Source organism: Electrophorus electricus, chromosome 8, assembly GCF_041902795.1.
Source record: "Electrophorus electricus isolate QZ-2024a chromosome 8, ASM4190279v1, whole genome shotgun sequence".
In the NCBI taxonomy this organism is placed as follows: domain Eukaryota; kingdom Metazoa; phylum Chordata; class Actinopteri; order Gymnotiformes; family Gymnotidae; genus Electrophorus; species Electrophorus electricus.
Window position 1 is genome coordinate 27,381,523 of NC_137504.1, and position 20,192 is coordinate 27,401,714.

Genomic DNA, 20,192 nt, shown 5'->3' on the forward strand with positions numbered 1-20,192 from the left:
CCACTTTCCGTCATGTTGGTTTGTTTGAAGCATCTCTCCATTTCATTCAGCATATGCTGCAGAAACTCGCCTGGTGGATACACATTTATGCAGCCAGACGTTTGCGTGTGTGGTGTGCGCTACTATAAAATTGGATATGCATCTTTTTGTGTGCTACATCAAAGCTAGAAAATACTGCATCTCAGTCTGTAGTGTTATACGGGGGCCGAATGCTATGAATTTCAAATGACATAAATTTCAAACAATATGAATTTCAAACAGGGTGAATTTGAGAGCGCGAGCATGAGCTCTGTGCCAGAGAAGTCACTGCTGTGGCTTTAACACTCTGTGCTCTACATTCAGGATTCACTGTGGTGGGAAAAACGTTTTTGCTCTTTGTACGAATGGCATTTCTCACCCATTAAAACCTATCAAAAGCCAGGGTTTTGGTTTGGTATGGTTTTCCTCCTCACTGCTAATGACTGTCCTCCAGAACACTTTCTGGAAGCAAAATGCACATGATATGTGAGACGCATGTGAGACCATGGAGTTGAGGTGGAAAGAGACTCTGGGTAATAGGGAAACATGTGTGAGACCTTTGTGAGATGACTAGTTGAGGTGGAGAAAAGGAGTAAGAGAGTGTTGGCTCACCAGTTACGCCGAGCGCCTTCCATATGAACACGCCACTTAACAAAGGGACCTCACCACACTTGGACATATAGACCATATCACAACACCAACATGATATCACCAGTTTACTCCCTTGGGTGTGAGAATGTTAATTAGCTGTTAGTCAGTGACACATAGATACACAGTCATTGCAAAGGTATTTACAGCATAGCACTGTGAGGTGGTCCCCTCTCTTCTGATCTGCCTATGCATGCTGCCTGGCTGCAGACTGAGAGTAATCTCACTATCCTCTCCTTCTCCTGCCTCCTCCTACCTGTAGTAGTAATGCCTCCATCAGTGAAGCCCCTGGATGCAATTTTCTGTCTTTGGTTAGGGGTGGAAGGTGATCTTGGACCAGTATAAACAAGAAGCTTTCTAGCCAGAGTGATCTCCTTTTTGAGGTCTGTCCCAAGCACTGTCTGTTTGTAGGTTTCTCCTCAGGGTCCAATCCCATAAAAAGATACTGGACTTTTAATGTAATGTCATGACAGGAGTGCTGACACAGAGCTTGGCATTCCAGCCACTCCCCAGTGTGCTTACTGCAATAGGATCAGCCAATCCCATCAACGCCACCTCGTCCATCGCCACAGCAACTTATGCCCGTCACAGGCTGTTAGGCACGATCTCGTTATTGGCCTCGTTAGACTAAGAGGCCTGCGCCGCTGCCTCAGAGAGGCAGAAGTGGGGAGGGAGCCGCTCGTCGTGCTGACTGTGCTAAAACCAGAGCCACTCCCTCAGGTGCTGTCCATCCACAGCCTTATCTGGTTAGGCTTTTCTGATAGCTGCAAAAGTAAACACACCATGTTAACTGTTGGTTTAAGGGGGTAAGACAAAGACTCGTGTACCATTTTACCGTGCTAGGAGCTGTGCTTGTGGCCTGGTTTTGGCTGCTAGTTTCTCCAGTGCACTGAGCTTCCTACTCACTGCTTCACTGGGTGGCTTTATGTTCAGCTTAAAGAAAATGTGCTGTGGTGGGCAATATGAGATGTTCACGCATTGTGCTATGTGTGCTGGGGAGGGTGGTGATTTTAAAATTCAGACAGCCACCAGGAAAATGATTGGGAGGAGTAATGAATATCTAGCATCTCCTCTTTTCTCTATGGACTTTATACATACACACACACACACACACACTGTCTCTCTCTTACCATTTGTAATTATCCACTTAGTGTCTTTTCAGATCTCAAATCCTCTAAAGTGCTGCTGTTCCTCTTGCGAGCTGTTACAAGATTGCTCTCATCTCATCTTGTCTCATCTTTTGTAATGTTTGTTATAACCCAGCTGCCAAAATAGGACACAGTATGGAGACACCATGCTGTCAGTCCCCTGTACCTCTCCTGTCTCCATTGCCAACTCCCCTTCCTGGGCTGCACCCTAGCCGCACCTGTGTGCCTTGTGTGTGTGTACGTGCATGTAATTGCTCTAGATTTGAGCCTTCTTTGCCCCAGGTGGTGCTAGTGCAGCCTCTGTCCACCTCGTCTATTTCCCAGACTTCCTTTGTGCTGTTTTGGTTTAGTGGTGGGGGGGTGGCTGTCTATTTCTACACCGCATGGACATGTCCACTAAGCCGCCCCAAAACAGCCTGGATGACAAATGACTGGATTCTGATTATTTATGAGTCGATGGTTTAGTGTTGCTACTAGGGTAAGCAGGTTATTCTGAGTGAGGTGACTATTTGTGCTTTTGAAGTGTGTGTGTGTGTGTGTGTGTGTGTGTGTGTGTGTGTGTGTGTGTGTGTGTGTGTGTGTGTGTAGGAAGCACAGATTTTTGGTTTGCTATCAATAACCTGAACTTCAACAAAAATAGTTTTCAAGAAGGGATTCATGTTTTGAATTCATGTTCACCAGTCCTGTTTCTTACTAGTGGAGGGTCTAGCTGATAGACCAATCACGTTATGCTAGTGTGTTGATTTTGGGGTGTTGACTCTGGCCTCTGTTTGATATAGATACAGTGATGCCATGTGTTTTTCCAGTGTTTTATTCAAAATTGCATTGATTTAAAAATTGTAAAGCTTTATGTTAAAAAAAAGGCCAAATTTGACAGCTGCACCTCAAGAGTTCTCAATATTCTGTGTTAAAGGTTGGTTGTGTATTAAAGCAGAGGGACCACTTATGTGCCATGAATATGAATTTAGAGCTTCAGGTGGTTCACACCGCTAGCTTTTCTTTCAGTGGAATACTAATGTGGGTAAATTACGTTCAGGGCTGTTTGAATCCACATTGCTAGGCCCAAGTTCACTGCAGCCTTGCTGACACAGAGACGACCAAACCACTGACGAGACTGTAAAACCAGATTATGAAAATAATTGTGCATAGAAGTAACGGTTCCCTAAACTGGCGTGTGTGTTAACTGGTTAGAGTTGCACCAGGCAACTCTAGTTGCAAAAGTTCGATGCTTTTCCAGCACAATGTAGCAAACCCTTCTGTAACATTCGATGCTCTCAATACCGAATATAGTCTGAACAACGGAGTCAGTATTCTGGATATGCCGATCGAATTGCGCAAGCTAATTTGACTGGGATGGGCGACGCAGAGTTTATGGAAGGCAGTAACCTCGCTAGCTAGGTAGCATGGCTAGGCTAAAAAAGAAAGACGCTCTCTCACGTACGCGACTTGTTGTGCTCAAGGAGTCAAGTGTGGACATATTTTGCCTACATCGCTGACGAGGACCAATATGCAAAAGGGGTGATAAATCTGTCAACACCAGCAGTTTGGCTAAGCACGTGGCCAAGAGGGATCCCGACCTCTATAAAGCTGAAAAGACAACAGTTTAGCCACACCGGGGGAGCTTTCTTACGTAATTAGTGATCCGATGACAACTGAACTGTTTTTGAGACGAGCTAACTACCCGTTTTGCCATGTGATTTCATGATGCTCACGTGTTCGTGTTTCCATCGCGAATGGGCCATCAAGCGTGTAGGCTACTTAATTGTTACATTTCATGTGGGATCATTTTAAACGGTAAATACTGGTGTTTAAAACGGAGCATTGTGTGTAGAGTTTAACCTCAAATTCTGAATGTTTTTCTTACTCTTTATTTTCTTGCTAAACTCAACTTCTGATAGTCAGGCTACCATTACATCGGTGCTAGACAGACACACACACACAAAATATGGCAAAGACACCAAACGGAGAAGTCCAAGGAGTATGAGACACAGATACGCTGGTTTTCCGAGCTAAGAATCTTAAACAGGCAAAGAAATCCCAACTGTATTCCCCTCTGCCAAATGTAGAAGAAAGTTTGAAATATTTAGTTTATTATGTAGTAATTATACTTGCTTTATTTAGCAAAATTCCATTTAAAAATCAAAACTTTAGCATTCAGTCCAGTAAACTACACATTTTTTCAGACAATGGACTATATTTTTGTGGGAGTTTCATGCCAAAGTATTGTTATGGTGTTGAGAATTGTGAGAATATACATGTGTTATTGGCATTGACGTCAAATTTCTTGTATAGTGACGAGCCTAGTACTGACTTGGAGAGTTGTTGATGAGCTAGTTACAGGCCTGGGAAGGTTTGACAACAATATGTGGATCATGCACATGCATGTATGCACGCACACATGCACGCGCAAGCATTGCCATGTCAGAGAGCTGGTATGCAGAAGTGCAGTCAGAGTGGATGGAGATGGAGACGACTCCCTCCGTCCTGAGGGAAGCCCAAGGGAGCCCAGCCAGGGAGAAGCACAGGTTTGTAATTTCTGACCAAATCTCTGGTATTGTGGAGACATGCAGACTCCTGTCCCAGATACATTTTTGCATGTGCATGTGTGTGATTGATTCTGTGTTGCGTGATTTACAGCAGCACTGTCCTTGTTTGGCTAGTACAGAAACCCTTGAGGCAAGTTCTGAAATGCCAGCAAACCTCAAACGCTCCCAAATGTACATGGAAATGTGTCTGTTTGAGAAGACGGAAATCTTCAGTGCGTCGTAACCTTTGGCAGGGCTTTGCATAATGCAGGGCTGTTTGGTGTGGCGTTTACACCTCCTCCCCCAACTTTTCCCCTCGGGGAGATAATGGGTTGCGTTTGTCAGCTGAATGTCCCCACAAGGGCAGCAGTATTTATCCTGAAATTTTCCACTCTGGAGTTTTGCGGATTGTTTTCAGCTCCTGGCCCTGGGGGGTTGTTTGTCTGAGCTGTACTTCCGTCCACCTGTTTTACCTGGCTGGGGTATAGATGCTGCACAGACACCCTGTCTGCTGATGTCAGAGTGATTGACAGCCGAACACTTGCACACTCGCTGGATATAAATCACCCTCCTTAGACCCAACTCCACTCGGGCTAACGAGACCAGGGCAGCTCACACTTGTGTAAACATGCGAGAGAGTTTCTCAGTTTGAGTGTCCCCTTTCTCACTCTCTCCCTCCCTCCTTCTGTCTCTCTTCCTCTTTTTCTGTCACTCTCTCTCTCTCTCTCTGTCTCAGCCCTCCAATGCCTTTCTCTTCCATCACTAACAAACCCAAGTGCCAGCCTCTGTGGTTTTTCTCAGAATAAACAGCCTGGTTTTTTTTGTTTGTTTGTTTTTTGTCATGGGTGCTCTGAAGAAGTCTAACACCGAAATCACTGTGAGGACTCTGTGTACAGTGAAACATGTAATTGCAAGAAGACGCATGCCACCAACCCCAGTGGTGTGTGTGTGTGAGCACGCAGACCAACCTATCGAGTGTAAGTGTAGACACCTTAGTTTTTTTCCATTTTAGAAAGCAGAACCTCATACTACAGCTGTTCTGTGTATCACCCGTCGAGAATCTTTTCATTCCACACTGTCGCTGTGCTATCCTGTCATCTTCTGTATGGTCTAAGAGTGTAACGAGAAATAAATGTAAAAGAAAAGAAGAAGAATCTAAACTGTGTATAAAACTGTATTGTTGATAGTCCCCTTGGTCTCCACTGAGAGTCTCTTATATGCTCTAGAATGTTTTGAATGAGTTGAGGTTTTTGTGCCGTTTAAGGCAGACCTGTTTTGTTTAAGAAGATCTCGGTTATTACACAAGCACGTGCTACTTTTCTTTGCGCAAGGATCAGCCGAACTACTCTGTGTGGTATATAATTGCAGCTATGTAGAATCAATATTTTGTATATTTATTGCCACATCAGATCTTGGAAAGAACAGAGAGCTGGACAGTGAGTGTGTCGTTCCAGACCTGTTAGCTCTTGTGCAGCTCATGCTCTGTGCAGCTCATGCTGCAGTGTGGCTGCGAATGGATGCAGAAGTTGAAAATGGTGCTCGTTGCAAGATTGTTTTTAATTATGTCCAAAACAAAGTGTTAGGAGGTTAGGTGTCTATGTCCTATTTTTGTTGTCACCAGCGCATGATGGGTAATTTCCCTGCTGTATCTGGAAGGTTTCAGATTAGTATCATATTAACAAGGTCATTTATGTTTGGATTTGGAGGATGTTCAGCCCGTCTGTTTCTTTTTGTGCTTTTAACACACATACACACAGTTGTTCAACTGTTTGCAGCAGTTTTTCCTCCTTCCTTCTCTCTCTCCTTCTGACTCTCTTCCTCTTCCCCTCTCTCTCTCTCTCCCTCTCTCTCTCTCTCTGTGTATCAAACACACAATTTGCAAGAGTCGTGCTGGATATTTCTGTAGAGAGTACTGTGTTCACTAGAGGGCGCTGTTAAGCTGCTCTATAAGCCAGGGCTTCGCCTCTCTCACCGTTCTGAACTTTAAGCTTATTTTCCTGTTTGTTCCCTTAGTGTTTGCAGCTGTGCTGTCCTTTTTAAGAACGCTCTGTTCTGGCTCCGATCCTTGTGTAAACCCCCGATGTATGTTTTTGGTTGATCTTAAATGAAAGTTATTGATATGCCCTTTCATAGCGTGAGTGCTTTGCTAATGGCCCCAGACGCATTGCTTAATGAAGAGTGTTGTTACAGAACGAAGTACACCCATAATTAAGCCTGCTGTCTGGTCACATTGCTAGGAGCACTTCATAATCTACTTAATAGCCCACAGAGAGCTGCTGAGAGGTGAAGAATGGGGACATATTGTAATGATGCAAGATTGATTGAAGGAAAAGGGTGGAATTTGGGGAAAGGACGCTTTAGCGAGCTGTTTGTGGGGTCACGCTGGTATATAAGGCCTCCGTGCTGCTGTCAGCCTAATGGAGTTTACATGGAGACATTCAAATGGTGAAGTGACCATCCGACTGAGTGAGAGCATTTTAGAGAGAGTAAGGGAGGGTGCGTGTTTGTGTGAGCGCGTGCAAAGGCAGAGTAAGCTCTCTGCAGCTGTAGGAGGAGGAGGAAGGACACAACTAAAGTGTGTCTTGACAAAAAGAGATGGGGAGAGAGAGAGCTGTAGAGTCTAATAGAACAGAGAGAGAGCGATTGGGTGGGAGAGAGAGAGAGAGGAGTAGGACTGTGGCAGTAAGCAGTGAATGAATCCCTTTACTCGCACGCACGCGCACGCGCACACACACACACACACACACACACCCACACCCACACACACGGATGGACGGACACACGGATGCCCACACTCGCTGGTCTCTGCTCAGATGCCCCTCCCACCTCACAGCAGTGGGGCCCCAGGGAGGTTCTCTCTCTAGTTCTCTCTCTCTCGCTTGCTCGCTCGCTTGCTCTCCCTCTCCCTCCCTCCCTGACTTTCACTCTCTCCGCCCGCTCTAAGCGTGTGTGTTATGAGCAGCGCTGAGCTGTAGCCTGGAGTCTCCGGCAGGCTCTGGGAAAACCTGCACGCCTGTGTCTGTCCTGCTTTCCTCACTCTGGGAATACTTCCGGAATTCTCCGAGGCGCTGGGGATGAGTTGGGAGCGGTGGCGTGCGCGGCTCCTGGACGCCGGAGGGAGTTGAGGGGAAGATCCTCCGTGCAGGAATATTCTCCTCTCCAGCTCAGTCTGAACGTGGAGTGCCTGGAACTGAAGGGATCCGGGCAGTTTGGACACCATGAACTCAGGAGTAACAGTCGGAGGTGCAAGCGAGCGGTCTGTGGACAGTGAGGTGAGCTGCATGGGGTGGAGGAGTGTGGGTACCGCACACTTCTGAGCAGGAGGATATCTCTTTCTCTCTCTCCCTCCCCCCCCCCCCCCCCCCATGTCTGTTGACTCTTTGCTCTGTGGCGCTTTGTAGTGCGAGCATGCAGAATGCCTTAGTCATCAGAAGGGAAGCTGCAGTGGCGTTTGGAGTGCGTGACTCGGACGAGGTCCACAGCATCTCCCAGCTGCTCCCCAAACCTTCCAGCTGGGGTCCACAGCTCTATTTTTTTTTTCTCCCCTCCTCTCTCCCTTCTGCTCATCTCTCTCTCGCTCTCTCTCTCTTTTTCTTTTGTCCCTACTTCTACTTTTCTCTCCCGTGCGTTCTCTCTCTCTCTCTCTCTCTCTGCCCTTGGCACACGTTCTCGGTGAAAATTTGTGGCGTTCAGGTGTACCACTCGTGCAGCGGGACAGGCGGGGCTGAAAGCAACGAGCGAGTGATCATCAGTGTCCCGATCCCCCTCACTTGCCCCAGGCTTTCACCACATGAAAACACTTAAGTTCCCCTCACGGTGGCCATCTGTTGTAAAGATGAGGACCATTCTGAAGAGCCTTATACAGTCAGCTTCACAAGAAAGAAGGAAGAGTCAGCGCCTGCTGTTTTGTGGGCTTGTAATAGCCTGTGTGTTACTCAGTCCTCAACTACTCAAGGGTGGTGGAACGAGTTCATCAGAGTAAAAGGATGGTAGTCTGTGTGAGTCCAGTCCCACTCACTGCTGTGGACGTATGGAAATAATCTATATAAGGTTTACAGTGCTGGGTTGAACTGCAAATGCAAGAAGGAGAACTCGTAACTGAGACCATTCTTGATTTAAACCCGATCATTAAAATGAAACATTTTAATTGGCTAAGCAGGTAATTATCCATAACTCCTGATCTCTTGTTACTACTTCAAGAATGCTGGCATGTGGAGGTTTTAGCGGCTGTATTCATGGAGGTTTCAGTGCTTAGACTGATGGTGGGGTTTTTTTTTTTGTTTTGTTTTGTTTTGTTTTGTTTTTTCTCTGTTTGTCTGATGTCGGTTGGGCATCCAGTACAGAAAGGGATGAAAGTAATCTACTCGGTTTGCCAAACACAACCATTTCCTCCTGTATGAGTGTCCACTCCCTGCAGACACCCGGGCGCGAACAGCATGTCCTCCGGAAGGTGGTGGAGTGCTTTGTGTTTACATTCCAGCCCCTCAGCACTGACCCTGTACCAGCTTTCCCTGTTCTCACCAGCTTGTAGTTTAGCTTTTTTCCGACCAGCCGTGAGGTCTTGTTCTACAGCCACGTTTGTTGCCATCCTGTTTTGAGTCCTGTTGCTGTTGGAGTGGAGTTGACTGAGACCTCGTGCTAGTTGTGCGCTGGGGCAGAGCTGTGTAAAAGTGCTGACACTCATCTCTCAACCAACCGTCTGCCAGTGTCCAGCAGAACACATGATGACCCAGAAGACCCTGACATTCACTGACGCGTGGAGATGCTAATTTAACCTCTCTCCTTGAAGAACAAGAGATGGACAAGGAGAGAGAGAAGGATGCAGGGAGAGAGAGGTAGAAAAAGAAGGAGAGGGAGACCCCACACTGAGTTATGCACTTCCCTTTCCTTTCTGCTTGGACCTCTGACTCCATCTCAAACTGTCTTTCCTTTTCTCGCTTTCTGTCTTACCCCCCCCCCCCCCCCAGCTTTTAGTACGTGTCCTCTTGCCCCAATTCTTCAGAGTCCTAGTGTTCGCTTGCCCCCAACCGGCTAATTAATGACCGGCAAACATGAACCTCCCATTCAGCCGATAGTCTTGCCGACGTCGGGCAGCTTGTAAACTTCCCTCCACCTGATAGATGTGGCCCGACGTCGTGCCGAGAGTGACGAGCGTGAATCGGATTCGCCGCCGTGATTTATGGCCGTCCTGGGGGGGTTGACCCTGTGACAGAGAGGAGAGAGGGTCCAAGCCAGGGGCTCCCACTAGGATTTATGCGGCCGGCCTGCTCTCCGCGCACATGAACAAAGGTTCAGTGTTTGTGCTAGAAAGACGCTTCTGTTCTGGCCATATTTACGAGGGCTCTTATTATCGTGAGACTCTCTGCTTGTGTGTCTGCTGGGACACCAAATGCCTGCCCGGCCCCGTGTGGGGAACCAGTGATGGATTTGCTTGTTTTAAAGTGGCATGGCGATTTTAGGGTCCTTGTGGGGCTTTACCTGGGCAGCAGCAGAAGACCATATAGTGTTTGCTGAAGTTCACTGCTCACAAGATTCTTTTCCTCCCACTTTCTCATTGTTGAGACATGAGTCATGTGCCGTGATTCTTATGAAGATAACTTGGTTCCCATTGAAGCCACGTATGAATGATGTCACTCTCTCTCCTCATCACCGCACCCAGCCTCTCACAGGACTCTTTCATCATATTTCATCATGGTTCACTTGGTTGTGGCAAAGTCATTGGCAAAGTCAGAGGAAGATTCATAATCACTCTCCCCCCCACACAGACTGTTTTTCACTCCCTCCAAAGGAAAATCGGATCTCATCAGGGCAGACCTACAAAACATTTATCTCAGGACAACATGATATCATACCAACCTCTGAAACATCAAAGTCACTGGTTTGGGAATTCACTATTGGACAAAATTCTTAAATATTCATGCTTTCTAGCAAATGACCATTTCATATCAGTATTTATGTCAGCAGTTGAAAATCTGGAATCAGCTATGCATAATTGTAAGAATAAAACAAAATACTTTAAAACTGTTGTTTTGGCTCCCCCAGCTTAGGGTCTGGGAACCTAACTGGGGTGGAGAGAACCAACAGAGTTTGGGATTCCTCTTTAACTACAACTAGTAATAGAATAGTGTGTGTGTGTGTGTGTGTGTGTGTGTGTGTGTGTGTGTGTGTGTGTGTGTGTGTGTGTGTGTGTGTGTGTGTGTGTGTGTAACAGAAAGAGGGAGAAGCAGAATAGGGGTGTGTATTGAGAGCTCATTATTTGAGATCAGGTCTATTACAGTCTGTAGACACTTCAGGGGGCAGATCCTCAGGAAGACCCGCCCACTGTGCAAAGTAACTGGTTTACACACACAGGTTAATGAAGTGTGTGTGTGTGTGTGTGTTCAGATAAGTTACTCAGGCTAAGACGATTAGTTTCTCTTGCTGCAATGCATAAATACTTGCGTTTGTATTTACTCCTGAACCTCAAAGAAATGTCTAGCTCATGAAATGGAAATATCAATCAGTATTATCTACTTCAGTGGTTGCCAGAGTCTAATATAATCTAATTGGAGGTGACTAAATATAGACTATTTTATTACATGACTTATTAAATCTAATAGTTTACCTGTGAGCATGTTTCAGTAAACAGATGATTAGGTTGTGGTGTGGAGCAGGTAACAGTTGTCTGAGATCTGACATTTGGTGTTTTGAGATCTGAGAAGTGGCATTACTGAAAAACTAAAAACTTCCGATAATTGCCAATGCTAATCCTATAACTGAACCCATTGTTCCCAGAATCCTGATTAACCATGAATCACAGACATCACTCGCTCCCTCTCTCCCACTCTGTTACACATTTTCTCTCTGTTTTTTCTCTCACTCACTCACTCACTCACTCACTCACTTACTCACTCTCTCTCTCTCTCACTCACACACACACACACACACACACACACACACACACACACACACACACACACACACACTCTTTCTCTCTCTTGCTCTCTCTCTCTCTCACACACACACACACTCTTTCTCTCTCTCGCTCTCTCTCTATTCTATTACTACTATTATTTAATTAAATCCGAGCTAAAAGTGTGTGTGGGTGGATGTGAGAGTGTATTTTTAGTTGTTCCAGCAATAGTGTGCGTGTGTGCGTGCGTGCGTGTGTGCAGGTAGATCATTCACCTCTCACAGCCCGTTAGGCAATGCCTGGCCCACAGTTTGCCGCCTTCTTTCCCCCTCTGGCGAAACCTTACTGTCTACTCTCGTCCCTGCACCACTCAAACCATAAAACCCCCTCACACACATTAAATCTAGGGCTAAAATGGGGTAAATGTCCTTCTTTTGCTTGGAGCTGAGATGCTTGATAGTGGGGGTGTAGTAGAGGATGTAGCCAGGCAAGGGGGTCACAGTTAGGCAGCCCCAAATCAGGCAGCATAGGAAGACACTTCACTCATAATCACTTTTGCTTCCTTTTCAGTGTCCAGGGCAGGTTTGTTCTTGCTCCCATAAAGCACAGCTGGAGATTGCCATTCGCCCGTCCAGCTCACCCGCGATTGGCCGATGGTCTTGTCAGCTGAGTTGAGTTTGTTAGCGCAGTCTTTTGCTTGTCCCGGTCTGTGGGTGGGGTTTTCTGATTCAGTGGGTCTGTTGGATCAGGAAAGCTTCAGAGGAAGTTAAAGGTCATTGGTAGGTGGAGATGAAAGGCAAAATGCCACATAAGGTCACAGCTCCTTCAAGCCCAGTGCCAAGCAGACAGGACATTGCAATACTACATCATTGACTTACGTTAGAACTATTACCGCATTCAGTGAAAGGACATTACAAAATAGTTTGTGCCCAGTGAAGCACGTGTGAGTGTATGCCTAAGCAAGGGAGAGTTGGAGAGCATTTTGGGCTGGTTATGATGAGACAGTGTTGTCTGCTGTGCTCGTTTTCAGACATTGCACATGCCATGGTATATCCTTGACTAGACTATACTGTATCTGTTAGAGCTCACAGACTGAATGTAGCTGAATGTGTGAAATCTGTCAGATATGAATGCAAGTGAAATTTAGCCCTACCACCTTGGGGATACCCTCCAGAGTTCAAATACCAAGAGTGTTGACTGTTAAAAGGACAACTAGGCAGAAGTGTCTAAGCTGGACTGTAAAAGCAATATTGGCTTCTTTTCTTTTTTTCCACACCAGACAAGAGCTGAAACACCCGATTAAACAATTTGTCTTCTTGACTTGGCATAAATATTCTATCCTTTTCCTCATGTTATTTGCCGAGATTAAATTATGGTGGTCTTAAACAATAATAAATGTGCTGATTTAGAATACAGATGTAATGCGGAGTAAAGTGAGGTAGGACGCGTGTGTGGAGATGAGCAATGTTTAGTGAGAGCAAATTCACAAACATTGGAACAGCCTGAGTTCATATTACTAGCAGCCTCTGAAGCAGGATACGTAGTACAAACAGGGCAAAACAAAGCCCAGAGAAACCAAACAAACAAGACCCTGCATTTCTAAATAAAATCATACATTCAGTACCCCCATATAGTCAGACTGGAATGATCCTTGTGTTCTGATCCTTGTTTTGTCATTTTGTGATGATCCGGCTGCGAGGTTGGAGATGCCTGTTTCTCCCGCCGCCGCTTTCTCTGCTCTGAGCGCTAAGCTTTGTCTACACCAAATTAAGCCATTTCTCCTGTTTACAGACATGAAGCGCTTGGAGTGGGTAGCTTCTGCTTGCAGGTACAGGATGATAAATATCCACATTTCTCAGATTTGCCCAGACAGGTTTAAGTTAGCCCAAGTGCAAAGCTATTTTTTTTCAAAACAAAAGTTTTGGTATATAATGGACAGGCATAAAGAATCAAAGAATCAAGCCCTCAGACTGTTAAGATTGTGAACAGATTGTGAAATAACCCTGCTGGTTTTCTTTCTAAATTCATGGGAAATGGTACTGCAGCCTCAGCGCCAGTATTTTATTTGTTCATCTGTACAAATAGCTCAGCAGCGTCTGCTGTTTTGAGTCAAACGTTAGATATCCATCAGAATGTTCCCCACAACCTCAGCTGATCCTTATCCACATTCTCTGGGAAATGGCCTCTATTGTTGGAAAGAATTTCTTTCATTTATATGTTTTTTGTTCTGGGAGTGTCTGTGCTTGACCTTTTAGGAATGCTTGCTCCATGGGTGGAGATGCTGCTGATGTCATCATTGCTGGCCTGTGACCTGTCTGAGTGGTTTGAGAAACAACTGTAGACTGTAGAAGACACGTGCCCCCCACCAAACCTGCGAGTAATGAAGGTTCCTGTTTGTGAACAAGGGGTTGGGTTACGGTGTGTGTGTGTGTGTGTGTGTGTGTGTGTGTGTGTGTGTGTGTGTGTGTGTGTGTGTGTGTGTGTGTGTGTGTGTGTGTGTGTGTGTGAGTGAAGGTAGGTTATGGGTCACTACTCAGATTTAAGCAACAGGCTAAATGCGCTCATCAAATCATCAAATAGGTTGTGTGTGTGCGCCTACCTTATTTCACTCACACACACACCCCATCCCTCCTTATCCTGTCAGGAAGGAAAAGGCACCACAAACAGTGAGGGGAAGAGTGAGCAGGGGCTTATTCAAGCACAGCAGTTTTCCAGCACGCATGCAACACACACATGCAGCCTCAGAAACACACATGCACCTTAGACCCACACTAACACGACTGCACCCACATTCAAACGTAGGCTCAACCACACAAGCGGAGTCTCCAGGCTATGTTGGGAGCCTCTGTCAGGCATCCCCTGTCCAAGCTCAAGCTTAGCTGAGTGCTACTAGGCACGGTGGCAGCTCCTCCCGGCAACCGGGGGCTCCGTTCACGGCCGGGGCTGCTGGGAAATCGGGAGGAGAGAACGGCAGCACTGTCCCTGCACTTCAGCCGTGGGAGGTGAGTGTAGTGGAACAGCAGCTCGGCTAATCAGAGGTTGAAGTGATGCAGGAAGGTGGTTGTGTGTGTGTGTGTGTGTGTGTGTGTGTGTGTGTGTGTGTGTGTATGCGAGAGGGAGAGCGAGAGAGAAAGCAGGGGCATACGTGTGTGAATGTTAGTGGGTGGGAGAAATTCTTTTCAGTATTCCATCTGGACTGTACAGGCAGTTCTGCCGTGAATCCCAGCTAGGCGGACAAATGAAGGACTCAAGCTATTCACAGGGGAAAAAACACTTATCAAAGCTACTCTTTCTTTTAGCTCTTGCCACCAGCCTCTTGTTGGCTCTGTAAAGCCTCATTCTGTGAGTCTGAAATGAATCCTTCTCTGGCTTTTCTCAGAACCTGCTCCCTTTCCTGTCGCTCGTGGCAGAGTGGCCCTGGCACACTGTGTTGAATGGCGAGGGCATTTTATTTTCAACAGAATAGAAGGCTTTTAATGGCTTTTTGCAATATGTATGACTGTGCGTCAGCAGAAATTGCTGTGCTGTACTGGACTAATAATGTGAGGCGCTGAAGCTAATTTGGTGTGTGTAGTGCTGGAGGTTGTGTTGGAGGACGCTGAGAGTTTGTTTCAGAGGTGTGAGAGATGCACAGCGGAGTTGGTAAGAGAAATAGTAAGATTACCATAATTGATTTACAGCAGGGGTTGTCTGGCCAGGTTATCTTAAGATGTATTAGTTACTCCTGAAATGTTGCTGTGCTAAGAGGTTTTGTGAATCCAAGGGTAATAAGAATGCTAATATTTTTTTACAGTAGAAATTTTCTGAGGACAGAAAATAAGTGGTCTGAGAGGGGAGGGTGTGTTGAAGCGGTCAAACAGCGAAGCGAGGAGTGTGTGGTATGAGGTTTGGAAGGTGGAGCAGGCCAGCGTGTTTGTGCATTGTTGGTGACAGGAAGGTTTTACAGTGACAGGAAGGTTGGTGCTTTTACATCAACTCACATAGTGCACCCATGAGTGCTTTAAAGCACTCGTTGTCTGGGATCACATTCCCCTGATTAGCACTCAAAAGTCTACTGCAGTCTCTCTCTCTCTCTCTGTGTGTGTGTGTGTGTGTGTGTGTGTGTGTGTGTGTGTGTGTGTGTGTGTAGTTGGTTTTCCACTGAATGGGGGCAGTGGTAGGCTCAGTGGTTCAAGCCCCACCTTTCATAAATGCACATAACATTTGCTAAAGGTTTGGCTGGAGACTCAGCTAGTGAGTGAGATTTAATTCTATCTTTTTTTCATCCAGTCCATGTTTAGTTGTGGTATTTAATTGTGTTTACCCCTGCCGGACAGCCAGTCCATTTCTGTGTGTGCGTGTGCATGTGCGTGCGCATATATTTTTCCTGGTCCAGATAACCTATGGAAATACACATTGCATATTAATTTAAGGTGTAAAAGAGGCCCTTGACTTCAAAGACTTTAGTAGCTTAGGTGTTCTTAGGTATTTGCTAACATTCATTAACCTCTGAGTTCTCATGACCCGGACTTTATTTGCTAGCCATTGATTGGCCTCTTATTTATAATTAGCATATTTATGTCTCTGCCTGCACATTTCTCAGGATTTTTTTTGTCACCCTTTCATCTCGCTAAGTGCTTGAAATGAAAGGGGGCGGGGCCTGGCAGGAGGCGGGCAGGGTTCATGCACCGGACTTCAGGCTTTTAACCTAATTGCAATCCTGAAGGAACATCGTTAACGAGCTCCTGGAATTTAGAGGCTTTCATTACTGGTGAAGATGCATTTCATTAAAGTTGCTTGTCTGTGAGTTAATTAGACAAACCCGTATGTGGTGCAACATCTGGGCGACTATATAAACAACAGCTGTAGCATAGCTTGAGCCACTCACAATGCATTCCACGGGTACTCCTCCTGCCTGGCAGTTATTTTAAGAACAGCAGAAGGAACATTCTAGAAAACTGTGGCCCTTACTGAGTGACTTGGTTAGTTGTTCGCATAGACCAGACTTTTGTATAATGGCACAGATTCCAGGAGTTTCCAGAGGGAGATTGGCTTAAATGTAGTGTGAATACAAGGGGTTGGTGAATATGCTGGGGGAAGGAATGTTCTGGAAGGTTTCAGAAACACTTTGCTCTTAAATATGTCCAGTTAGACCTGCTGTTGAATGGCTTCTCTTAGATATCACTGCTTTGTCTCCGAGACTTTAGTAGACCCTGGGAGAACTCACCATCTCGCACACACCCTAACACACACACCATCATGAATAAACCCTCAAACTCAGCCTTACATACACCCATAACACACAGTCAACACTCACACCTTAAGACACACAAACTCTTAACAGACACACACACCCACCCTCAGAACACCCTGTAACACACAGCTTGACATACACTCACACTCTTAACATGCACCTAGCTGCTGAGGAAACGCAGAATCTGAGAGTCTTTGAGGCAGGTGTATTAGCCAGTGTCAGCTTTAGGGCGATGTCCTTGTACCAGAGTGTGATGAGATGGCTTCAGAGTGATTTATTTATTTATTTCATTGAATGATTAATCTTTCAGTTCATCAAACTGTTTTAATTCACTAACTTCATTGTTTTAACCTATGAAAAACAGGGCATATCTCAAGGCTTCCCTTGTGTTATTTTAATGAAGTTATTAATTTAAAACATTTTTAAGTTATTTTCATGAAGCCGGTTATTTGAAAGTCACTTTGTCTGGTTAATTATAGTGTTTTAGAGGGAGGTTGGCATACTAGGTGAGTGTCTGCAGCTGGTATAAGATGGTATATATGTGCTTAGAACACATACACATACACATACACGCACATATCCATGTGCACACACGCACACACCCCTCTTCTGCTGCCGCCATGTGAAATACACTCTATCACACTCTGTATCGTACACATGCTATATCATACACACACTATATCGTACGCACTCTGGTTCATACTCAGTAAAGTACAAACACTGAATAATACACGCTCTGTGTTGTACACACTCTGCATCATATACACACTGTATGCTACCCTGTTGTACTCATTCTGCATCATACGCAAACTGTGGCACACTCTGTATCGTACACACTCTGTAGCACACTCTGTATCGTGCACACTCTGTATCAAACACTCCGTGTTCATTTTCGCACCTGTGAGCTAAAGCCTTCCTGCACTGAGCTTTGGGTTTTGGTTGCCAAGCGTTTTTACCTGAGTGCATTAATAGGTCTCACTGCTGTCTCTGTGTGTGTGTGTGTGTGTGTGTGTGTGTGTGTGTGTGTGTGTGTGTGTGTGTGTGTGTGTGTGTGTGTGTGTGTGTGTGTGTGTGTGTGTCAGGTAGTTTGAGGGATTGGTTGTTTATGAGTGTGTTCAGTGAGTGCACTTTCATTCCAATTGCCTGGGTGGGCTGCCCCAACTCTGATGTATGGCTTCTGGCACTGGTGGAGAGAAAGCTGGGTAGTGATTGTGTTTGTGTGTGTGTTTGAGAATTCAGACAGATGATTGCTCTATGTCTGAGAACAAGACCCCTTGAGTATCATGAAGAGCCTGAACATCTGTAAAAACACCCACTTTCCATCTTACTCACACATACATTTACACTGACAATCTTTCTGTTCTAAATAGATAATGGAAGTGCATTATGGAACAGTAATATAATTTTCCCAGTGAGATAAGTTACAGGGTCTACAGCTAGAGTCAGGTTTTCGAACACGTGCACGCATACACACACAGAGGCATACATACATACATCTTGAACAGGACACTGTTTACAGCATAGATTTGTCATTCTCGGTACAGCACTGCCTTCCCAAATGTTGTATGCTAACAAATCTCACTTCTCCAGTTGATCTCCATTACATCCCTTCCCAGCCTGATTTCTGGTGATATGACAGGAGACGGAAATGTTGTCCATCCTCCATCTCCCGCACACGCGTCCCAACTCCATCCCGATCCAATTCTTGCTGCCACCATCCCGGAGGATGAGAGAGCATACCCACTGTCATTTACGGGGGGGGGGGGTCTCCTAGTTTAATCATGTCTCAGTCTGCACATGACGCTTATTTTAATGGGGAGTAAAGGTCGTCCCCTTTTTGTGTGTGCTCTGTTTGCCTGGCTGTCGGTGCCTCTCCTCACACTGATGTGACCCCTCCCTCACAGTGCTGAAATAAGATTTTTGAATTTCAGCGTCTGTAAATTGATGGTTTCTCTCCACCTTTGCTGGGGGAAGGAAACAGCATATCCATTTTGCAGTTTTATAATGTGGCATATAACGGAGCTCAGCAATGTTGGCTTGTCTTTTATATCACAGCCAGACCAGGCGGTTTAGGCTGATTGATGCCGTCACCTACTCTTCGTTATATTACTTATGAACTATGTAATGTCTTTAGGCAACATCGCTGGCTCTTTAAGTGACCTACTGATGTATTAATTGGGTTCGCTAAACGTCAGTAGTAGGTGACTGGTGCAGGGTAGCTGGTCTGAGGTCAGTTCCTAAAGACTGCAGTGATGGAATGTTGCTATAACACTGGTTCTGGATGCTTCTTGCTCACTGGCTGTGGTGAGGGGGTGTAGTTGAGTGTTCACTCCCTCACAGGGCACAGCTCAGCTGCCAGCCTTCAGCTTATTTCTCACACACACACACACACACACACAAATGAACAGGGGCGAAAAGTGTGGCAAAATAAGCTTTTGTCTAAGCAGGTTTCTGTGCCACCAGTTCGTGTGTGTGTGTGTGTGTGTGTGTGTGTGTGTGTGTGTGTGTGTGTGTGTGTGTGTTTAGCTTCCCTCTGATTCAGGCTCTATATCAGGCCGTGTGGGAGCACTTATGTGCACACACAGTTCTCACAGCAGGGAGTATTTGACTATAGCTTTCTCTTTCTCTCAGGTATGCTTTCAAAAAACAAAACTGACACTGGTTTTTAACAGTGGGCAGAAGTAGTGATTAATTACTGGGGAGAATCGGTGTGTGTGTGTGCGCGCACGCATCATGCAGTGAGAGATGAGCGATCCACTGGAGCGAATAGTCCTTGTGTGTCAAATGCTGAAACACCTCTGCTTAACCTCCCGTGTGTGTGTGTGTGTGTGTGTGTGTGTGTGAGAGAGAGAGAGAGAAGTGTGTGTCTTGTGTGTTTATGTTAATATGTTAATGTTTGGAATTTGTTGGCTAATGGGTCTTTTTAGACTAGTATGAACATGAGTACTGAACATATGGGTACTCAGTCAGTTTCTCCCTCTCTCTCGCCCTCTTCTCTCACTCCATATTTTCCTCTCTCTATGTCCCTTTCCATCTCCCTCTTTCTATCTCTCCCTCCCTACCTACCTCTCTCTTTTCCTCCATCCATCTGTCTTGTGCTTCCCCCTCTTTCTCTATCTCTTGCCCTCTCCCTCTAGCTGCAGCTGGCTGCTCTGATGTCTCTGAAAGGTGATGTGTTGGAGCTCAACAAACGTCTGCTGCAGAGTGAGAGAGAACGGGACGCACTGGAGAACAGGCTGGCCAAAGCACAGGTCAGAACACGCACGCATACACGCGCACGTACACGTGCGTTTACAAATATACACGTTCTTACACATATACACACATATACCCATGCACACACGCACAAACTCACAAACATGCGCATGCATACGCACACATTAATATACTCACGGATGTGCATATGCATACAGACACACACACACACACACCAGAACAGAGCTGTGTACTGTTTGAGCATCAAAGATAATGTTCTCCTGGTTCCAGCCTTCAGTGCAGATAGCAGCCTGGGACATGTTCCTAGGACATAAGCATGGGTTTTGTTATTTGTGTGTGTGTGTGTGTGTGTGTGTGTGTGTGTGTGTGTGTGTGTGTGTGTGTGTGTGTGTGTGTGTGTGTGTGTGTGTAAACGACCTGACACCAGGACAGATGTTCTCACACGTATCCTGGTGATCATAGCTGCTGTGCCCACTGCACCATGGGAAATGTAGTCATGTTTCTTGACTTGG

At 45.8% G+C, this 20,192-nt stretch overlaps 1 protein-coding gene across 6 annotated transcripts in view; it reads left to right on the plus strand.

Annotated features, from left to right (window-relative positions):
* Positions 1 to 20,192, plus strand: part of mcc (MCC regulator of WNT signaling pathway) — a 59,308-nt gene that overhangs the window by 4,188 nt on the left and 34,928 nt on the right. For 2 of the 6 annotated variants that reach the window (XR_014125093.1, XM_035527523.2), the window contains exon 4: positions 19,602 to 19,715. Coding sequence is in view for 5 of the 6 variants with exons in the window: in XM_035527523.2 (XP_035383416.2) it covers positions 19,602 to 19,715 (114 nt within the window). In the remaining variant the exon portion in view is untranslated. Of the gene's footprint in view, positions 1 to 7,131; positions 7,612 to 11,328; positions 13,609 to 13,744; positions 14,234 to 14,418; positions 14,574 to 19,601; positions 19,716 to 20,192 lie in introns of those variants that run through there. The other 4 variants (XM_035527524.2, XM_081720049.1, XM_081720048.1 and 1 more) reach the window with 4 other exon arrangements.